Genomic DNA, 23247 nt, shown 5'->3' on the forward strand with positions numbered 1-23247 from the left:
TCGACCTGTCTGCCTGTCTAACTACCTGCCTGTCTGTCTGCCTGTCTAACTGTCTGCCTGTCTAACTACCTGCCTGTCTACCTGTCTGCCTGTCTAACTACCTATCTGTCTGCCTGCCTGTCTACCTGTCAGTCTGTCTAACTATCTACCTGTCTGTCTGCCTGTCTAACTACCTATCTGTCTGCCTGCCTGTCTACCTACCTGTCTGTCTGTCTAACTACCTACCTGTCTGTCTGCCTGTCTAACTACCTATCTGTCTGCCTGCCTGTCTACCTACCTGTCTGTCTACCTATCTACCTGTCTGTCTGTCTACCTACCTGTCTGTCTGTCTGCCTGTCTAACTACCTACCTGTCTGTCTGTCTGTCTGTCTGTCTAACTGCCTACCTGTCTGTCTGTCTGCCTGTCTAACTACCTAGCTGTCTGTCTGTCTGTCTGTCTAACTGCCTGTCTACCTGTCTGTCTGTCTACCTGTCCGTCTACCTGTCTGTCTGTCTAACTGCCTGTCTACCTGTCTGTCTGTCTACCTGTCCGTCTACCTGTCTAGCTATCTAACTGTCTACCTACCTGTCTGTTTGTCTACCTACCTGTCTGTCTGTCTGTCTGTCTACCTGTCTGTCTGCCTATGGACAGTCTGCTCGTGGCTTCAGAGGCCTGACGGGACGGCTGTCGTTGCCTTGGCGACTTTCTCTCTAGGTTTAGAGTCCTTTGGAGCTTGTGCTGCCAGCTACTTTTATTGGGGGGAAATTCCAAGACTGGGCTGTGTTTTCATGTTGGATCATTTAAAAACTAGTGTACCTTGTGGGACAGAGGACACAACTCAACACTTGGTAGAAATCTGCACTGACAAATATAGCTTGACTGACAGCATTACTCCAGAGGAGCGTTTCAGCCTCGCTACAGACGCAGAACCCGTGAGTCTGATGTCTTCTACGTTCTCTAGGTACTGAACGGGTTGGTGGCCGACGCCCCTCGCCTGCAGAGGTTCTGCGGTGCGGTACCGGCAGGCACACAGGTGCGCTCCTCTGGCAACACCATGACCGTTGTGTTCCTCACTGACGCTTCTGTGTCCAACGGGGGCTTCATGGCTTCTTACTCCTCCGAGGAGCCTGCAGGTTAGATACTTCATCTCCTGAGATTACGTGTTGTAAATGGACAAACAAAACAAGGTTTGTGGCAAATATTTAGATTGTGAATATATATATATATTTAATATGTAGATTATCAACAATACTGTATAGACTGGTTCGCAAGATGTCTGATGAAAAGTTACTCTTTTTGTGCGTGTTCCTACGAGCCAGCACTCGTCATATGTATTGAGTCTTTTCAAAATAAAGCTACACAACAAACCTAATTATGTTGAGGGATGGATCGTGAAATATTTATGCAGATTTAGGCAGCAAAACTACTTCATTAAATTTAGGAAATAACGTCTTTTCAGTTATTTGACAAATAAATGAACGTCACCTTCTCGTTTCACACGGGGAAGGGACTGCGGTCACCTGGAGGAACGATCCGGTTTGTTGGGTTGTGAGGTTTAATCTTCATCAGTGAGGAGAGTTCATGGCTCTGCTGCCAGTATACATGTTTGTTTAAGTGACATTACAGGCACAAATGAACAATACTGGATATATTACTCTTGCTAAAAGTAAACTTGAATTTGTCTCCCTGAAAGTGGACCTCATATACAACAAATACTGTTTACAGTCTACATGGGATACATTCAGGATCCACAGCATGACGGGAATATATACAGCTAATGTTGCCACTTGTTGTCCACTTACTATCACCTGAATTAAGTTTACTTTATTAAAGCCTCCGCGCTGTCTGTCCTAACTATTTGTGAAAGCTACCGTGACTAAAGCTTTAGTCTTTGAAGGTAAATACTTTTTCTTGATTTTGGTCTGTTCAACACACGTGATGCCCTTAGCCACCAAAGGATTACCTAATCCAGTTTTATACAACAGCCCTACAATAAATCCTTTGTAAATATTCTAATGTTCAGGTTTAGTTGAAGCTTCACTGGAGAGGTGTTGGGTCAACTTCAAGATCTTCATGGAGGATGTTGTTGTGCGGTTTGAATTGTATAATACAGAGATGTGTTTCCAATATGGACGACTACTGTGGTTGTCATAAGCAGGATGTGTTGTGGTGTTTCTATCTTGTGAGTGTGTCTTGTCTCCTGTTGCTAGAATGTGGTGGGATCCTGAACAACCCAGCGGGCGGGAACTTCACTTCTCCTGGATACCAGCTGTCCAACTACAGCAACAACCTCAACTGTGAGTGGCTCATCCAGAACCCACGGCACATCAACTCTTCCATTGTGGTGCTGATTGAAGACCTGCACCTGGAGAGCCACCAGACCTGTGATGCAGACTACCTCCAGCTCCGCCTAGGTGAGTTACTACTCATACAGTTCAGAGTCATAGACTAAGCAGTCTTCATACTGTAGTGTCTGCGATGCTGGCCATAGTTTTCAGATACAGTGTTTGACAGTTGAGTTCCTCACTCTCCATCTCTTGGATCACTAAAGTCTGAACATCTGAGTCTGGGATACACGGGACAGGCTGAGAGAAGTAAGATATTAAGCTTTAATATCTTGATCTTCTTGTATCTTGTTTTTTCCCCTCAACTCTACTTTCCAAAGCAGCCACATGTTGGTTTGTGTTAGCACTTAGTAGTGGTTCAAAAACCTTTTTTTTTTTTTGTAAAAAGGATTAATGACATGAGCTCTTTAAAGGTTTAGACAAAAACTGAATATGGTAATGTTTGAGTCCTTGTGTGGGATGCTCTGTGGAGCACATGATTTCTCTTCACAAATCAATATTTTTACCACGTTACATGTTTTTGGAACAAGGAAATTACCGTAATTATTCCGTCCAGTTTGAATTATTTCAACCTGCATGGAAAGGGTGCATTACAAAAAGCTTTGACTGCTGTTGCTCTCCTTGTGACTGTGTGGGTACGCTCTGGAATCACCAGTCTGTCTAAATTGCCCATCAGGTATGATTAAATGAAATATTCTGATTCTGATTGTCTCTGCACACATTGGTGTTGGAGGGCTGGGACAGGCTCCAGCCCAACACAAGAACAGAAAATGGATGATTTCCTTTTGTTAAACCTCTTACCCCCTCAGGTGACTCAGATGGGGAGCTGCTGGCCAAGTTCTGTGGGCAGACCACCCCCAACATTCCCATTGTGGTCTTTACTCCTGAGCTCTGGGTCCATTTCAAATCTGACGCCTCCCAGGGAGACCTGGGCTTCAAGGCCAAGTACTTGTTCTCTGGTAAGACAGACACAGGGCATATGTGTCTATTAAAGCAGTCATACTGTAACCATCAAAGTCCTTATATGGATCATTCTCTCTCTACAGAGTGTGGAGGCTGGCAGACAGGTGAAGGAGGGCTGCTCTCCAGTCCTAACTACCCCAACATATACCCCAGCCCCAGTCGCTGTGCTTGGCTGCTAGAGGCTCCAATGGGCCACACCATTACAGTAAGTCTGCCCCATGGCCGGGTGCATGAACTCAAGCAAATGAATGGATTAGCAGTGATGCACTGTCTGTGCTTTCTTCCATCATGATGCTGGTACTTCTGTTTTCAGAATCTCATTTAGACGCTCTTACGCTGAGAGACCAAACAGCAGAAGAGCTCAACGACATTACATTACAAATACCTGTGTTGGGACGAAACACATCATTTAGACAGATGTACCATATCTATTGTTGTAATATTATTATGTAATGGTTTGATAATGCACACAACTTGCCATTGGGAATCAGCTCCTTTTTATTCCAGCTTAAATGGCCTCTGGGTGTGGGAGTTTACACTGTGACTTGTCCTGTACAGTGACGGCCACTGTGACTTCCCAGAAGCACCTTCAGCTTGTCGGCATTATTTAACTCCGGGGACATTTGTGTGCTGCTGTGTTGTGTAGGCGGTGAGGCTGAGATCACTGTTTGCATGTTCAGATATTGCTGAGGCTGTTAAACCTGCTGATACGTAGTAGTACATGTCACTTCCACTCTCTGTGTCACTACAGCTAACCTTCAGCTACTTCAACCTGGAGCCCCACTCTCAATGTGGCTGGGACTCTGTCACCGTCTTCAATGGAGGATCCCCTGGCTCCCCTGTTATTGGCCAGTACTGTGGGACCACCTCCCCGGGGACCATCCAGTCCGGATCCAACAAGCTGGCTGTGGTCTTCCTGGCTGACCACAGTGTGTCCAGAGGAGGCTTCATGGCCTCCTGGTCTGCTGATTCCTCAGGTGGGTTACACTCACTACATGCATGTGTTGAGATATAAATACATGCAATGAGGACTCCACCGTTGCATCAAAACATTGCTGTCTGATGTTTTTATCAACTCAGGGACAATGTCATCATATCCTATTTTATCAACTGTTAGGAACGGCATCACGTTTGGTACTTTGTAACGGAGTAAAGCAGAATTCATTTTGGACTGTCTCCTACGATGAGGCCCAAGAGGGAACATAAAGGGGCTCAAATGACAAAAAAAATGCTGAAATTCATGATTAATTCAGGTAGTTCCTACTCGTTAGTTAAGTATTAGTTAAGTATGTTCTGTGACCTCATCTAAAGTGAAGACTTTATGCTTTACAAAGCATTTATAAGCGGTGCCTCAAAGCTTCGAAGAGTTTGACGACTCAGAAACTCTGTTAAGTGTGTGTGTGTGTGTGTGTGTGTGTGTGTGTGTGTGTGTGTGTGTGTGTGTGTGCGTGCGCCTTCTCCTCCTTACCGAGCGACATTGCAATCACACATTGCGTGCAGCTGCCTCCCATAGACCTCCCTACATTTATGACAAAAATACATTCATCAACATCAGAAAACTATAGGGAGTGGGTTAAGTACAGTACAGCGGTTCTTGAAACCATCACCGCCCCCAAAATCTTACAACACCATCAGATATGGACTAGTGCCCACAAGTTCCACAGCCTGGCTTCCTCATAACATCCTGGATCAAGCCGTCTGTACAGCACCGACAGAACGAAAGACTCCGGTAATAAGAGCGGAGCAACTTTCAGCAATGATGCTTGGAGCTCAAATGTAGTCTGTGACTTGTACGCTGCTTATAACAGCGTACAAGTGTGGTGTTGCCAGCTATTGTCCCCGTGTCCCTGAACGTGTCACAGGAACGTGGGTGTGGCCAATTACTGGCGGCAGAGCACCTGGTCCTGGAGCACCTGAGGAACAAAAGCCCTCTCTCTCCGGCTCGTGCCTGGTTATGTCTTGGTCTGGTCTTCCTTTGTTTTCGCTGACACTTCATCTTGCTCACGCATTCACATTTACATTACTGATGTTACGACTGGCACGTCTTTTCTTTACTTCATTATAATAAACATCTTAAATCTACCATCCTTGAGCCCTTTCCCATATCTGTCAGCCTCAGAGCCGGGTTGTGGCAGGTCCAAGTCAATGTTACATTTCTAATGTTAAAATGTCTGTCATTTTATCAGCCAAAAGAATTCACCAGAGTTTTTTTTGCTGCTGTTTACTTTCCTCCTGATGCTAATCAAACAAACAGTGACAAGCCCTCCCCACCCGTCCTTCGACCATAAGACCATACATATACATCCAGCTGGGTAAATGGGCCAAACTAACAGAAACATGAAGCTACAGCTGCTGTGCAGGACTGGTGGCAGTACAGACTGGCACATGTTCAGCGATGCCTCCACTAAGGAGAATGACATCACTCTGGAGGAATATACATCAACGGTGACATCATATACCAGCAAATGTGTTGATGACGTGGTGATCACAAAGAGCATCAAATGACTTACCATCCAGAGAGAATGGATGAATGGAGAGGTGAGGCTCTATCCGGAGACAACAAGATGCCTTTCAGTCAGGCGACAAGGACGCATAGCCTCACCAGAGCAAGAGAGTCACGAGAGACCTGAGACGCCAACACCAACAACACTACAACTATAGGCAGGAGATCCTGAAAGGCAGAGCAATGAAAGCAGGAGTGCCTCATCATGTGTGAGGACATGTTGCCAGATGAGTTGAACATCTGTTATGCTCACTTTCATCTGCTCAACAGAGAGGCCGCTGTAAGTCTGCCCCAAAAACCCCATCCCAGCCAGCCTGGACTCTCACAGAGCAACAGATCCACAGAGGAGGCCACTCAGCCCTCACTCATCTGGAACCATGACAGCACCTCCATCCCAATGTTCATTGTGGATTTCAGCTCAGCCTTCACACAGTCTCTTCCATGAAAGTGATGCTGGTAAACTCTGACTGACCTCACTCTGCATTTGGTTATGATACTTCCTCCTCCACTATCAGCCTTTTCCTCTTTACGCTGCTCCCTGAACATGAAGAGAGGTCTGTTGTGACATGGCATGGGATGCGCAGGACAAGAGGGTGAATAAAACCGCCCAGAACATCAACGGTACCATCTACTGAGCATCAGTGACCCTGGTGACAAAACAAGCCTGCAGAGAGCCCAAAGGATATTGCAAGTGTGTGTGAGAGAGAGCCTGCATTTAAATAACAATAGACAAAAGTCATGTAATCCCATGTTGACAGTTACATTACGTTGTTTTGTTAAAACCCATTCAGTTCCCCATCAGACATAGGCCTCCACAAACTCTGTACTGACAATGGTTCACACTCTTCTTCTGGCGCAGCAATGTTCAATCCCTGAGAAAGAGACCAGGAGCCCCGTGAAAGGAAACTCATTCACTCTACGTGTGTCAGTGTTCTCAATATGTTGTTCATATTATCTGTATGACCTTTCATACATAGACGGTACACTCACAGTTGTTTTATTCTGACCAGGCTGTGGAGGGGTGATCCATGCTGATCTGGGAACAATCAAGTCTCCAAACTATCCCCAGAACTTCCCAGCCAATGTGGAGTGTTCTTGGCAGATCATTGCGCATCAGGGGAACCACCTGGAGATGAGATTCAACAGTGATTTCCAGATTCCAGACAGCACTGGGACCTGCCAAAGCAACTACATCAAGGTTCCCTTCACTTCTACAACAAACCCATGTTCAAAAGATGTGTTAGTTAGTTCATGTCTTAGCATTGTGGCCTTTCTTGCACTGGTATCCAGCAGCGCTGTTAGCATCGCAAGGTGATACCCAGCAGCGCTGTTAGCACCGCGAGGTGATACCCAGCAGCGCTGTTAGCACCGCGAGTCAGTATCCAGCAGTGCTGTTAGCCCCGCAAGGTAGTATCCAGCAGTGCTGTTAGCACCGCGAGGTGATACCCAGCAGCGCTGTTAGCACCGCGAGGTGATACCCAGCAGCGCTGTTAGCACCGCGAGGTGATACCCAGCAGCGCTGTTAGCACCGCGAGGTGTTAGCACCGCAAGGTGTTATCCAGCAGCGCTGTTAGCACCGCGAGGTGATACCCAGCACCGCTGTTAGCACCGCAAAGTGGTATCCAGCAGCGCTGTTAGCACCGCAAGGTGGTATCCAGCAGCGCTGTTAGGACTGCAAAGTTATCATTATTTTATAATATTATTTGTGTTCTGAGTTCTCAGTAAAGTACTAATTACAGCAAAAGGTTATGCTAACAATATAGTTGATTCACAGAACCAAGTTATTATAAACCAAAACCTTTCCTTAAGGATGTTTGACATCAATAAAATATAATTATGAAATATTGCAATTTAGTTATCACACAGTTGTGAATTTACCAACAACTTACTTGACCTTTTAGATTTTCACAGCTAAATGACTCTACTTCTCTCTTGATTTATTCCCACAGTAAACATTGTAAACATGAGTTCATGTCTCAGTCTCTAGTTTCAAGTCTTCTTCAATACAGTTTATTTAGTAAATTATGGTCATTTAAAGTCAAACAGACCATAAAGCAGGGGACGATTTAGGGCGGCGCTACCAGGTGATTGACAGGTCTCTACAGCGACCTTGAGATTGACTGTTTGCTAACACCAACCTGGGAGTTTTCCGTATTTTGAAGTTTTCCCCATTATGAAAGTTAATTGTAACATTTTGGTCGCCTTTGGTTCACCTGTTATGTACAGTCTATGATCAGCCTCTGACAAGCTAATATTTGATTAGATTGTTTGGATATTGGTCATCAAAACTCAGACAGTTGATTCTAATTGAAATTTGAAATGGCGAGAGGCAAAGTTACTAAACAAATCTTTCAGATGTGTTCAGTATGTATCTTTAAAAGAATGTTCCATTTGACGAGCGCTCTGAATCGGAATGCATTTCCCTGCAGGTGTGGTCCGGGCAGACGCAACACACTGAGGCTCTGCTGTCGACAGGCTGTGGCTCAGGGGCCCCGGGACCTGTCATTGCTCCATATAACATTATCACCAGCAGATTCCAGAGCACTGGAACCCCTGGCAGAGGTTTCTCAGCCTCCTTCAGCACCGGTAAGAACCCTGTGTTAATAACGCTATACTGAAACTTAAATACCTGTTTGTTGTAAAGTATTCTTCTGTCATATGAGAGACCAGAAGCCATGTTACCTAATGATCCTTTTGTCAAGAAAATCCAGTTTCACAAAATCTGGATTTTCCATGGGTGCCTTATTTGCATTTTTGCTTCAGTAATAAATAGTTTTTTTTAAATCCCAGCTCTCATAGAATAGAAGTTTCCGTGCATTTCACTGTGGAGTCAGGAATGAGTCCGATGTCTTCTATTCATCAGTGTGCGGAGCAAACTTCACAGCTGCCAGCGGTCGTGTGGTTTCTCCGAACTATCCAGCCAACTACCCGGACCGCTCCAACTGCAACTACACCATCGATGCTGGAGAGCGGACCGTGGTCGTACTCACGTTCCAGAACTTCCACGTGGAAGGTGAAGCATCAGCAACATACAGACAACAATCACCTTTAAGAATGTTTGAAAATGAATTCTTTGTTCCATGTGATGTTTGATAAGCAAGCAGCTGTTTGGTCTGTTTGTAGCACACTCCACCTGCCTGTATGACGGGCTGAAGATCTACAGCCTCTCTACTGGTGGCCCTGCTATCGCCACTCTGTGTGGGAGCAGCACCCCGGGGCCCTTCTCCAGCTTTGGCCCCATGTTGCTCCACTTCTACTCTGACTCTGTGATCCCTGACAGTGGCTTCATGGCAGAATACAGAGCCATCCGTAAGTAATGGAGAGGAGGAATAATTGCTTTAAACTAATGAGCAGATTGATCCATCTGACAAAATCAAGATGAGAATGTAAGACGAGTACAACCCATCTTTCAAAACTATCTTGTTCAAGCTGAACGACTGATTCAAGGAATGTCTGAGTCTGACCCACCACAGTACATGATGGAGGAGGGTCACCACCATGCCAATAGGGGGTCAAGGTCAGGGGAAACCATGTCAACACAAGTCCCTGTGTGTGTGTGTGTGTGTGTGTGTGTGTGTGTGTGTGTGTGTGTGTGTGTGTGTGTGTGTGTGTCGGTGTGTGTGTGTGTGTCGGTGTGTCGGTGTGTGTGTGTGTGTGTGTGTCGGTGTGGGTGTGTACAGCATGTGGTGGTTTCTTCAACAGCACAATGGGTACAGTGAGCAGTCCTGCCCTCTCCATGACCGACTACCACCACAGCATCAACTGTACCTACCACATCACGGCCCGCGCCGACAGAGTGCTGGATCTCAAGTGAGACTACTTTAGTGGGAAAGGTTATATCTGAGAAATAACTCCTCAATTAGGGAAAAGGAGGATTTCTACATTTTTGTCAGAAAGTAATTTCTTTCAGTTTGATGAAATATTGCAGGCCATGATTCTAACATGTAAAGACATTATATTTCACTCTAAGTGGCTCTAATAAATCCATGAACAATATAAGAGAGTTCATTAGAGGAAGAGAGAAATTAGTATTCATACATTTTGCAGTTCTTGTCATAAAACATTACTACAGCTAATTGAATCCTTATTGTCAGTGGAGGAAAACCAAGTGGAGGCCACTAGAAACATTCTTAACATGTTTGAACCTTTTTGACCAAACCAAAGCGTGTTGGAGGCTGTGTGAAGGCCCTTGTGGCCACAGCACAAACTGGTGGCTGTACTTCTAGCCACTGCACTAAATGAAAAACTCTCAACAACAAGCTGGAAAGGGATGTTATCCCTTCATGTTGTCCTTTTCTCTCTCCAAAGGTTCAACACCTTCCACCTGGAGGCATCGTCTTCCTGTCGCTATGACTCTGTGGCAGTGTATGACGGACAGGACACCTTGGCACCCTTATTGGGGAGATTCTGTGGTTCAGTGCTGCCACCTGACCTACGCTCCTCCACCAACCAGCTGTTCATTGTCTTCAGCACAGATGCCACAGTCAGTGGTGTTGGCTGGAGGGCAGTTTACATTGAGACGTTGGGTAGGTCAATTTACCTCAGTGTGTCTGAGCCGTGTTGCATGTACCTACTCTAACCTGCTTTGGTTTGAGCAAAAATGGATTGCAATATTGGGGTAATTGAACTCTACACAGTTCAATCAGGAGAGACTTGTTTAGAGTTTAACAATCATTTAATACAATTGCATATATGTGAATAGTACAAAGTCTTTGGCGATTGGACCCTCAACATCAGTAGTGATGCTGATATCTGATAAGGCAGAACATGTGAACATTAATACTTTAAACCTCCCAGATGTTGTTTTGACAGCTGCCTGTGCTGTAACACATGATGGGTTTGAAGTGGCTCAATGTTTGTTTCTGAATTGCCTGCAGGTCCTGCACAGGGATGTGGGGGCTACCTGTCCACGCCCCTGGGCATGTTCGGTTCTCCAGACCCAGACCTGGATGGGCGCTATGAGCCCAGGCTGGACTGCCTGTGGACGATTGAGATGCCGGTCAACCGGGCTATCAACCTGACATTCAACTCCTTTGACCTCGAGAGCTCCACTACTTGTGGCTACGACTATGTTAAAGTAAAGAACCGTTGCATTGAAATATCATATTTTAACATGATTACTGGAGATACTGCCTAACACTTTTATGTGTGTGTTGCTCGTGTGACTTGACGATAACTAACTAAAGATCATTTGATTTGTTTGACCTTATCTCAACGACTGCTGTACTGCTGAGTGTAGAAACTTTTAGTATGACCAAAAATACATTTTCTTTTTTTACGTTATTTTCTCTGTTAATTCCTTTATGTATGTGTATTTCTACCAGGTGTATGATGGTGACAACGTGAACTTCCCTCTAGTTGGGACGTTTTGTGGAACCTTCATCCCTGCTTATTTTCTATCGAGTGGAAACTTCCTGACTATTCACTTAGTCACGGATAGCTCAGTCCAAAAACGAGGCTTCAATGCTACCTACAGTGCTGTGCCACGTAAGACACGTTCTACTCTCTCCTTACCACTCTGCATTCTACTTGCTGCATTCTTTCTTCTGAAAAATATTATATTATATACACGGTTTGGCAATTTTCCACAGTTTCTTTCGGGGTAACGACCGGGCGAATCTCTAAGAAACGAAATAGAACACGACTCCCGACCAGACCGCACGCTTTGATATATTTTGACGCTTGTGCTGACAAGGAGATACCGGAAGGGGGAGACTAAGAAGAATAGTAGCCTGCAGAAGTACAGTCAGTGTGCCTGCACAAGGCTTTACAGACACACCGAATAATTATAGTAGCAGCAGGATCAAGCGGGGCCTCTGCAACAGGTGCTATTCAGGTGTAACTGAGTAACCCTGCAGTCTCTCTAGTGGTGCTACATGGTACTGTATATGGTACAACAAGCTCTTAAATAATGGTTCCTGACCAGTAAGGGCTTTGTAAGTGAGAAAGAGGATTTTTTTTATTCTATTTTTGATTTACAGGAAGCCAGTGCAGAGCAGCTAATACAGGAGTCATATGATCTCATCACTTAGTTCTTTTTAGTACACAAGCTGCAGCATTCTGGATCAACTGGAGAGATTTAAGAGACTTATTAGAGCAGCCTGATAGCAAGGAATTGCACCTGGTTCGTTTTGTATCACTTGATTGATAGACACTATAATTACTGTATGTAGTTATGTAACTATTGTGGAGGAAGGGAAGGCAAGAGATGGGTCTGTAGTTAGCCAACACAGGTTCTTCAGGGTCCTTGAGATGAACAAGTCTTGGAGGGACGGCGGATTACAGCCAATCACCTCTCAGCAGAGCGGATGATGCGCTGCAGCCTGCCCTTGTCCTTGGCAGTGGCTGCAGTGTACCAGACGCTGATGGAGGAGCAGAGGATGGACTCAACGATGGACGAGCAGAGGATGACTCAACGATGGCAGCGTAGAAATGCACCATCATGGTCTTTGGCATGTTGGATTTATTCAGCTGCCTCAGGAAGAACATCCTCTGCTGAGCCTTCTTAGTGATGGAGCTGGTGTTCAGCTCCCACTTGAGGTCCTGGGTTAGGATGGAGCCCAGGAAGAGGATGGAGCCCAGGAAGAGGAAGGACTCTACAGCGTCGACGGGGGAGTCACACAGAGTGAGAGGGGCGGGTGGGGCTGCGTTCTTCCTAAAGTCCACAACCATCTCCACTGTCTTCAGGGCGTTGAGCTCCAGGTGGTTCTGGCTGCACCAGGTCTCCAGGTGGTCAGTCTCCCACCTGTAGGCGGACTCGTCCCCACCAGAGATGAGTCCAATGAGGGTGGTGTCATCCGCGAACTTCAGGAGCTTGACGGACTGGTGACTGGAGGTGCAGCTGTTGGTGTATACGGAGAAGAGCAGAGGGGAAAGAACGCAGCCTTGGGGGGAATCGGTGCTGATGGTCCGAGAGCCTGAGACGTGTTTCCCCAGCTTCAAGTGCTGCTTCCTGTCAGACAGGAAGTCTGTGATCGTGTTGAAGGCAGAGCTGAAGTCCACAAACAGGATCCTGGCATAGGTTCCTGGGGAGTCCAGATGCTGGAGGATGTGGTGGAGGACAATGTTAACAGCATTTTCTACAGACCTGTTGGCCCTGTAGGCGAACTGCAGAGGGTCCAGGAGTGGGTCAGTCAGGGTTTTGAGGTGGGACAGGACCAGGTGCTCAAAAGACTTCATGATCGCAGAGGTCAGGGCAATGGGCCTGTAGTCATTAATTCCTGTGCTCCTTGTTTTTTGGGGACGGGGGTGATGGTGGAGGCCTTGAAGCAGGCTGCTAACAGCCTGTGGACGTCTCTCTCCAGAATAGAGAGTCGTCATTGTGATGGGGGCGGTGGGCCCTAGGATGGATGGTGGAGAGGCATGGCCCCCTGCTGAGCTGGGGGAGGGGTAGCTGGTCGTCTGAAGCCGGTGGATGGGGTCATGGGGGATGGGGTCATGGGGGATGGGGTCATGAGGGATGGGGTCAGGACCGCTCCATTGCCTTTCAAAGCGACGGAAGAACTCGTTCAGCTGGTTTGCCAGGCGGAGGTCATTCATGAAGTAACGTGTGAAAGGGCTTTGGGCTCATATTTGGTGATCTGCCTGAGACTCTCCAGACAGAAGCAGAGTCACTTGCTAAGAACTGGTGTTACAGTTTCTCAGAGAACTGTCGTTTATCGTCTCTCACCGCCTTGCTAAACCTGTAGCCCTTGTTCCTTTATCTACCTTAGCTGACAGAGTTTAGCTGTGAACCAGGGTTTGACGTTTGGTGTATGATGGTATACAGCTGTCTTCACACAGGCTGATAAATGAAGTCACAGCCTCTGTGTACTCATCCAGACTGTTGGTAGCAGCCTGGAGACATTCCTATTGAGGTCTATAGGAAGACACAGCTCAACAGAGGGCCTTCCTATGTGTTTTAAGATATCTCCAGAGTAACTATGAATCTTACTTTCATGTTTTTGCAATGTTGGCTTCACTTTTAGGGTTTGAGGGTTTTACATTTGAGCTAGCTTCATTTGTTTTATTAGTTTACTTTTTCAGATGGGCTATATAGTCTAGTGTCATTTGATGTGAGCACCATTGAAAAGATGATCAATTTGGGAGGGACTAAGGTTAGCATAGTCCTCTGTTATATTTAAACATAGCACTTAATTAGATGCAAACCAAATTGCTTCTTCAACCGAACAGTGTGTGATATTTAGTGGCATCTAGTGGTAAAGTTGCATATAGCAGGCATCAGCTTTCTGAGTCAGAGAACTATGGTGGCCTTCAGGTAGAGATAGGTATCTTTAGGATTGTAGTACTACGAGGAGTTACTCTTATCAATACTCAGCTATAAGCTATTTCTCATGACAAAATAATTTATAAAAAAAAATGAAAGAATTTTTAAAATACATAAATTAAAAGTTATTTATAATTAAAATATAACTAAATATTGATTTGAGAGCCAAAACTGTAATGTTCACAACAGCAAAGTCACTTTATAAAATAATTATTATCTCACTGGAAACCATGTAAAATGTCAATGGAATAAATAGCACTGAACCCAGACATTCCCCGAGTCCTCTGTCCAGCAGAGACGTTTACAACAACTAAGATGAACAGGTTAGACTACAGACACACGGCTTCTGTTTTAGCTCGTGTGTAAAACTTCTCCTGGTTTACTTTACTACAGCAGCCTCTCCGCTCGCGGACGCATCGGCCAGTTTGAGGTGACACTTGATTTCCGAGGTGTCTATAAAATGAAGCCCTCTGTAGGTTGAAACTTTTATATGTGGCATGCTTTCGTTCCTAAGACATTAAACTGTCCATATCAGTATAAATATCCAACATTCACATTGAGATCTGATGTGTTTTCAAAGTGTTCCTTTCATATTTTTTTTGCAGTGTAAAACATGCTATATACTGGATATACATGCTATATATATATATATATATATATATATATATATATATATATATATATATATATATATATATATATATATATATGTATGTATGTATGTATGTATATATATATATATATATATATATGTATGTATGTATGTATATATGTATATATATATATATATGTATGTATATATATATATATATATATATATATATATATATATAATGCTATATACTGGATATACATATGCTAGATAGTATATATAATGCTATATAATGGATATACACATGGTATATATTATATATATATATGTATATATAAGTATATATACATATATATATATATATATATATATATATACATATATATATATATATATATATATATATATATATATATATATATATACTAGACATATACATGCTATATACTACTGGGTGTAAATTGGGTATTCCTCCCAGAAGAACATTGTATTATTGGGTGCTAATAGCACCTGCCTTCTCAATACTGGTCCATGTGTGGGAAAAGCATTGGCATGTTTTTTGTGGGTATACTTCTTTTACACATCTAAGTCCTGGACGTTCTCAGGGTCATCTGCCTTGAATGAAATACAAAACTGTTGCAGAGAAAGAGAAATTCCTCCAGGATTGTCGGCCTGAGGGAAAGGATGTGTGAAAGCGTGGAAAGGTGTTTGACGTATGCATCCTGAGTCAGCATACCACGTCCACTAGATGGCAGTAGGCACATCCCCGGTGTAGAGAAACAGACAGGAGTACCAGAACTTTGCAGCAAAACACAGTTTAGACATTCATAAAATCAATATCAGTTCAAATGCACATTATATTTAAAATATTCTGGTTATTTGATCTCTCCCTCAGTTTGCCCTTTCTGACTCACAGCTGAACGTATCTCTGCTCTCTTCAAAGCCAGACTCATTGACTAAAGTTTCACTTACAATTCAGTTCCGTTTTGGAAAAATGGTACTCTTGAATTGATATTGATGTCTTTAGGTGTCTAAAATACATCAGCTGCTGTCCTGGTCCACAGGAGTTGATGTTGTTGAATTGGTCATCTCCTGAAGGCAACGGCTTCCAAAGCACTGACATTGGTAGTCGTCCTCAAACCAACCACAGCTGCGTTGGACGTCTGTGCACACACACAGTGTAATTGGCAAAGTATGGAATTAGCATTCTTCAAATTAGTGCATCACATTGTGACACATTCCACGTGTCACTGTTCAGCAACAGATCTGATTGGACCACAGGATCATAGCTAATAATGCAATGGTTGTGATGAGCGCAGCAATGTCTCTGCCACAGGATTCCTTCTGAACCCCGTGAGATGAGGGTCTCCTCATGGCTCACGCAGGAACGAGCCTTTCCAAGTCCAGGGGATTGTATTCATACGGCTGCTTTAAGCAGATTTTATAAATAGCAATACATTAATATCATAATAATTACCAGTTATTAATCAAATTGAACATTATATTGAAAAACTTTTATATTTTTCCATAAAGTCTGTCACAGGGTTGCTACGGCATTCTTGTCAAGATGTACAGTGATGTATTACTCCATATACACACACATCAAATGATCAAGTTCTTTATGAATTACATTCATAAAGAACTTGATCATTTGATGTTTGATTTTGATCATTTGAATTACATTCATAAAGAACTAACTACATTTTAATAATTGAAAAACTGATAAAATGAAGAAGATTGAAAATGGAATGAATATAGAATACAATGAATAACATGATTTAAAAGGTTTATATGTTAACAGTTAGAATCATTGACTCATATCATTGATTGAAGTCAATTAAATTTGTTGTTTGACGTTTATTGATGAAATCTAGTTCAATATATTAATGCAGTGTTCAGCGGTTGAGAGTTTTCAGTTTTTGAAGATTGCTTCAGTATGATTATAAAATAGGGCTTGTTTTTCTCACACTATACACAACTCATACAATACACACACCACAGCTTCTGCAAATGAACTGACTTCATTCAAACTGCACAATCATTATTAAAAAGACAGTTTTGTCATCGGATGCGATCTGATTCTGTCTGAAACACTCCCACATGTATAGTGTTGGAAGGATGTGGTCTGGGTCTGACTTCTCATTGGCATCATTAGAGTAAAGGACATGAATATATTGATGATGCCACAATCGAGGTAGGTGTGTGTCCAGGTGTTTTGACTTCATATCACATTTCTGTCATGTTTATCGTATTGATCGCCTAACATCTAGCTGAGGCTAACTCATTAACTAGTATTACTTTATTAAATGGCTTAATGACATTAAAGCTGTTTTTCCTGATCTGAGGTCCTGGGACAGAGGATGTCATCATATGTTGAACAGATTGTAAAGCCCTCAAGTTTGTGATTTTAGACTATACAAAATATATTTGATTAAATTCAAATTGAAATACGGTGGTTTAAATATCCCTCTGCCAAGATGATCATTGGATAGTAAAACAGCCTGTGAACAGATCCCAGTGAAATAACTGGTTAAGATTGAAAGCCTCCGTGAGACGAAGCATCTGGCTGATGATGATGATGATGATGATGATGAAGTCTTCCTGCTTGAACTGCTACGTTTCTTTGAGGGAGGATGGGTGAAATAACAGGTCATAGCTCTCTGAATGGCAATGAGCAGCTAGAAGAACACGTTGTAAATGTGCTGGTGGGTCGCTGTTTCCTCTGAGTGGGACACAGCTGTGACTCTACAGGACTATCCGGACATGTGCAGTATGTTGCTGACCTCAGATGGATGCTCTTGGGAAGCAGTGCATCTGTTTGTTGGAGCGCTGAGAGGCTCCTTCATCTCTGTTATCGCTCTCCTCTTGTTTTGTTTCATACATGAACATTTAATAATTGTTAAAAGTTTCAACATATCAGCTCAGACAAAATCCAATAGTGAGTCTGATGGTTTTCATCAAACATGTGTCTGCTATGCTTTTAATTGAGCACATTGTTCAAACCTCTTGATGTCTGCCTTCCCTCAGTGGTCTGCGGTGGGACTCTGAATGCCACCAGCACCATCCAGACCCTGGTTTCGCCTTCCTTCCCTCATGCTTATCCTCCTTACACCTCCTGCCGCTGGGTCCTGGATGCTCCAGCCCAGGAATACATCAAGGTGTCCATCCAGACCTTTGTCCTTCAGCCAAGCCAGAGCTGCTCCACCAACTACCTGGAGATGAAGGACTGGCCTCTGGTGAGCGTTTTGGATGTGTGACTCAAACAACCTGAGAGGTGAGACTAGTCCAGTTGTTTAGTCTGGACCAGAGTCTGAAGGACGACCCTGCTGAACCACTGGACCACAGTCAAGGGACCGGTGGTTCGAGCCCCAGCTCTGCTAGTCAACGTATCCTTGGGCAAGGCGCTTAACCTAGACTTGCCCTAATTACTTAGTCCTGATAGACAGGTGGTACCTTCATGGTAGCTCCTCCCATCAGTATGAATGTTAGTTAGTCCTGATGGACAGGTGGTACCTTCATGGTAGCTCCTCCCATCAGTGTATGAATGTTAGTTAGTCCTGATGGACAGGTGGTACCTTCATGGTAGCTCCTCCCATCAGTGTGTGAATGGGTGAATGATGACATGTAGTGTTAAAGAGCTTTGAGTGGTCGCAGACTAGAGATCTATGTACAGTCCATTTATCATTAGCTTTCTCAACAAACTAAACTGACCAGAGTTCCTTTGAACAGGGTTGGTTTGATACCACTTTAATCCATGTAGACATATTAGAATTGAGAATAAAAAAATAAAAAAACTCCTGCATAGTTATAATATTGTAATATGTATTCTGTGTTTCCAGGGAGACTATGGACAGTCACATAAGTTCTGTGCATCAGATGACCATCCACCAGACTTCTACAGCTACAGCAGAACCATCCTTCTGCACTTCAGATCGGACGCCTTCATGACAGGAAATGGCCTGAGCTTCAACTTTCAGATCGCCAGTACGTACCTGTTGTTACAGAGGCAGTTCTACTTTAGATGCATTTATATCACTGACGTGCACATTTAGTTTAAATAAAGAGGATGTTTATTAACTATATTCTAAAAGGAAGTCCCAATAAAAAGTGCACGACAGGTTTTAAAAGGATGAGCATGATGGGTAATGAGGGAACTTGCTTCCAGGCTGTAGCCGAACCTATGAACAGGAATATGGCTACCTGAAGAGTCCAGGCTGGCCGGACCTCTACCCCCACAACATGGACTGCACCATCATCCTGAAGGCCCCGCAGAACAGCTACATCTCCTTCTTCTTTAACAATTTTGATATGGAGACCCATAGCCAATGTGAATTTGACTACCTGGAGGTAAAACAACTACAAACATGCAGAGACATTTTCCCAGATTGTTGTGTCTAAGTGACTCATTTGAAATAGTTGCGATATTGACGGAGAACAATGTAACTGGCAGCCACAAACACGCTGAAGGGCAGTGAGCAGCGTCAGTGTAACAGGAGCCGTGCTTGCTTTGGCGCAGATTGTTATTATATTTTTCTATCTCCACTATAAGAGATGTCCATGCACATGCGGTCTGTCTGACCCTTCTGTCTGTTACGTGTCAGTAAATCCCAACTCTGTCGTATCTCAGATACATAACGGCAGTACAGCGGACTCACCATTGATTGGTCGGTTCTGCGGCAACACCTTGCCCAGCCCCATCTTCCCACAATCCAACCTGCTCTACTTACGCCTCAAGAGTGACTTCTCCATGGCCCGTGATGGCTTTGAGGCCACATGGACGTCCTCCCCTCACGGTCAGAGCTGAACTGTTTGTACAAATCATTTCAAACCAGGTTCCATGGAACATGGAGAGCTTACAGGTTTACATTCTAACAGTTGCTGTCACTAATTCATGTATGACAATTCTTAATTCCCAGATTTATAATACATCAAAAACAACACACAGAGACATTAACAGGGCAGGATACAACACACTATAGACCCTCCCACCCGCCCTGATATACAACCAATAGGAAACGATGACGGCTACCCTCGGGTAGTTAGCACACCCCCCTTTTAAAGCCATTTGAAAGCATGTTTACCAAAAACAAACCAGACAGTTCACTTCCTGGGGGAAGGCACCATCAACAACCTGATGATGTCATCCTCCCCTTGGGTTCAATATAGGGATATGAAAATACAAGTATTCAGGGTGCTACAGTATTCATAGAATCAAAGCTGAAACAATTAGACTCAAAGAGCCTGAGTGGCCTCTGCCCAGAACCTGCTGGCTCCATAGATAACAAGACAAAGAATGCTTCTTAAACTTGAAAGAATGAGTGGAATCTGCTGTATGGATGGTCAGGTGTTACCAAAGCACTCAAAATGAGGCGTTCATCTACTGTATGGATGGTCAGGTGTTACCAAAGCACTCAAGATGAGGCGTTCATCTACTGTATAGATGGTCAGGTGTTACCAAAGCACACAAGATGAGGCGTTCATCGTGGACATTCAGAGATTTCATAGATTCAAATAATAGAGAAAAACAACATGAACTTCCTTCATAACTTACCTCTATAATACTACTAATACAAATAATGTATTCATATAGCACCTTTCAAAAACATTATTACAAAGTGCTTTGCATTAAAAACATGATAAAAGGCGTTAAGACCTAGACCAAGCAAGATACAATCATCCAAAAAGAGATAACAGTATACCAGCAGGATAGAACAAGCCATTAGATACAAGTGGGAACTTGAAAGAGAAATATGTTTCTTTTCTATAAATGGTCAAATTTAAAGCAGCCAAATGTCAAAATGTTCAGACTTTCTGTCCCCAGTATGAGCCTAGCTCCCAACACACAAGATCCCACATGTATTATTATGCAATATCAGAGTGTCTGTCATTAAACCTTATCTACTCGTCCAATTCCACACCACACAAGCCGTGTCTTTACTCGACACATCTGTAGTCTTAAAGTCCAAGATGAGAACCATCCATCCATGTCTGCCACTGCATACCAGCACTCTCACGTCACTGTCATCTCCATGTTAACGGCAGCATCGAATCTGGCTTCATGGTTAGCAGTGTATTTAAATGTAGCTGGTACATTTTGAAAATGATACTTACACAATATGACAGGTGTTATTATAGGTCATGGAACACGTCATGTATTATCCTGTTTTTCCATGGTTACCTTGGCATGTAATGCTACTTTCTGGGAGCAGGGGAAATGGTTCCTGTCTTTCTGTTGGCCTCTCAGCTGAAGCACCTTTTGTTTCATCTGGTTGTGTTCTAGGTTGCGGTGGAACTCTGTATGGAGACCATGGCTCCTTCTCGAGTCCCAACTACCCAGGCACCTACCCCAACAGCACCCACTGTGAATGGGGCATCATGGCACCCAGAGGTCGTGTGGTGACCGTCACCTTTTCCCAGATCAGTATTGATGACCCCGGAGATTGCCAAAACAACTTCTTGAAGTTGTATGACGGCCCAGACACCTCCTCCCTGCCTGCTGGGCCGTACTGCGGAGTGGTACGTAACCCAAAATGCACAGGACCAGTATTACCTGGGAGCCTCTAGTAATCTTTCATAATTATAGAGGTCGTCTGTGATCTTAATCCTGCATAAATCTGCCACATCCATAATACGGCAGTAAAATGCTGCCATATGTTGCCAAATACAGAGGTCATGTGATCATTTAAGTCTTTTCTGTTTTGGTTTCGGCCTCTTTCCTCTTTAAGAATTATGGAGGCTGGGTCTGCAACATTCATAAATGAAAGTTTTGACAGGATCTTGTATGCAAATTGAGAAGGACAATCTCAATACATGGCATAGAGGTCTTTATGGATATTATATAAACATGGACACGCTTTTATGATATATTTGTATGATCAAATATGGATATGATATAGTATACTTTTAATTTCAATGTAATGTGTTCCAGACCCTTGACATCATATCATGTGCTGATGATGTCAGTTAAATAAAAAAAGGGAAATACAGACTTTACTTGTCCTGCGTGAAAAAGGCCGTGGAGGATTTCTAAATGGCATAAGGTCGCCTGGTGACACTGGACCCAAACAAATAGGGTTTAAATGGGATATTTATGTCACCGCAAAACAGTTTCCAATTTAAGATGTAAATGAGGGTTAGGGTTTTTAAAAGAGCAGTATACAACATTCAGATAAATAATATCTCATCATCTCTACTAAGCGGTTGCTTGTCTTGGATTCAACCAGCAGACACGGGGCCTTTGTAACCCACTTAGTGGTCAAAGGTGTATTTGGTATTCTCCTGTCATCATGACTTAAGCACTCTGCTTGCGTCTTCGGTTACAAAGCATTCCCCGCTTTTACCACAGCAGCGTCACTCTGGTGACCCAGCAACGATTCTGTTACATGACTTCTGTAGAACCATTAACTACGAGCCGCCAGCTCAGGTGTCATCAAGCTGAGAGGCAATCCAAATGCTCCAAATTGCGTATATTGCACCTTTGATGACGACACACCGAAGCTGACAGTTTTATTCTGTAACAGTGTGTAACAGCACAGCTTCCTCAACGTATTTTGTTGTATATTCAGCAAAAGATCTGATTCAGGGCGGATTTGACGTGTTGCACACATTTGGAAAGAAATGCAAAAGAAAAGTTTTTCAAAAGTGTGTGTTCATCCAGCATGAAGACGGCTATACGCCTCACTCCCAATTTCAGTTATCTTCTACAGTTTCAATGGGTTTATCTGTATAACATGTCAAAGACATTATCAACACTTACTGGTTCTTTAAAAAAAAAAAAAAACCTTGAGGGTCTTTCTGTGGATAGAATCCCTAGAATGTGCTATACAAGTATTGAACTCCTTTTAGGAATTACTGACAACGGATTTTAGGAACGTGCGATAAAGAGAGCGTGTGTGTGACCGAGTAGCCCCTAAAGTCAGCAGTAATGTTGTAGTAGTTTTAGAAAACAGCTGATTAACATAAAATGACCGTAACAGAGTAGACATTAGTGTCAGGTATACGGGATGTGAGTGAGGTGCTTCCCTGTGTATTTCTCAGCCGTTTACAGTATAAATATCTCTGAGACTTATACTGTCTAAGGATGATATTTGTTTCTGCTCTGTGTTCTTTGTTCAGGAAACCAACATCGCTCCATTCACAGCCTCCTCCCATCACGTCTACATTGTTTTCCAAGCGCAGTACGCCAGCCTACCTTCAGGTTTCAGACTCACCTGGAGCAGCTGAGAGAATTCTGAATCATTTCTTAATCATGTTTTAAACCTGCTCTGCCTTCATTTTTTAACCAAACCAACGTAATAGTAATAACAATAATAAATCTAAACTGATATAATATTTACATGATTTGTCATTTTTTATTTCAGATGTTCAGTATAGTTTTATTGCATTTTAAACCACGAGCTGCTGGTGTGCTAGACTTTACCAACTCTTGTAGGACTCTTCAGTGTATCAAGACGATTCGATAAGTTTACACTCAGCTATTGTTAGTCACATCTTAAACTCACCTTCTTCTGAAGAAATAATAACGTACTACTATTTGAAGTAGTTTACATTCTAAATAAACACTAATGAAGAACTAGAAAATGCAATTCGTGCTGAATA

General features: G+C 43.4%; 1 protein-coding gene across 1 annotated transcript in view; it reads left to right on the forward strand.

Annotated features, from left to right (window-relative positions):
• cubn (cubilin (intrinsic factor-cobalamin receptor)) overlaps positions 1 to 22872 on the forward strand; it is a gene marked incomplete at both ends in the record, with an annotated part of 76162 nt that extends 53290 nt beyond the window's left edge. The window contains 19 exons of the mRNA XM_079234469.1: positions 942 to 1113; positions 2191 to 2394; positions 3135 to 3284; positions 3372 to 3493; positions 4040 to 4265; positions 6802 to 6989; positions 8221 to 8377; positions 8655 to 8804; positions 8915 to 9100; positions 9472 to 9601; positions 10100 to 10317; positions 10669 to 10868; positions 11116 to 11278; positions 17677 to 17885; positions 18489 to 18633; positions 18815 to 18996; positions 19277 to 19442; positions 20930 to 21165; positions 22765 to 22872. Of these exons, the coding sequence (XP_079090595.1) occupies positions 942 to 1113; positions 2191 to 2394; positions 3135 to 3284; positions 3372 to 3493; positions 4040 to 4265; positions 6802 to 6989; positions 8221 to 8377; positions 8655 to 8804; positions 8915 to 9100; positions 9472 to 9601; positions 10100 to 10317; positions 10669 to 10868; positions 11116 to 11278; positions 17677 to 17885; positions 18489 to 18633; positions 18815 to 18996; positions 19277 to 19442; positions 20930 to 21165; positions 22765 to 22872 (3312 nt within the window). The remainder of the gene's footprint in view (positions 1 to 941; positions 1114 to 2190; positions 2395 to 3134; positions 3285 to 3371; positions 3494 to 4039; positions 4266 to 6801; positions 6990 to 8220; positions 8378 to 8654; positions 8805 to 8914; positions 9101 to 9471; positions 9602 to 10099; positions 10318 to 10668; positions 10869 to 11115; positions 11279 to 17676; positions 17886 to 18488; positions 18634 to 18814; positions 18997 to 19276; positions 19443 to 20929; positions 21166 to 22764) is intronic.
• Between the last annotated feature and the right edge of the window lie 375 nt (positions 22873 to 23247).

Source organism: Taurulus bubalis, assembly GCF_910589615.1.
Source record: "Taurulus bubalis genome assembly, chromosome: 18".
NCBI lineage: Eukaryota > Metazoa > Chordata > Actinopteri > Perciformes > Cottidae > Taurulus > Taurulus bubalis.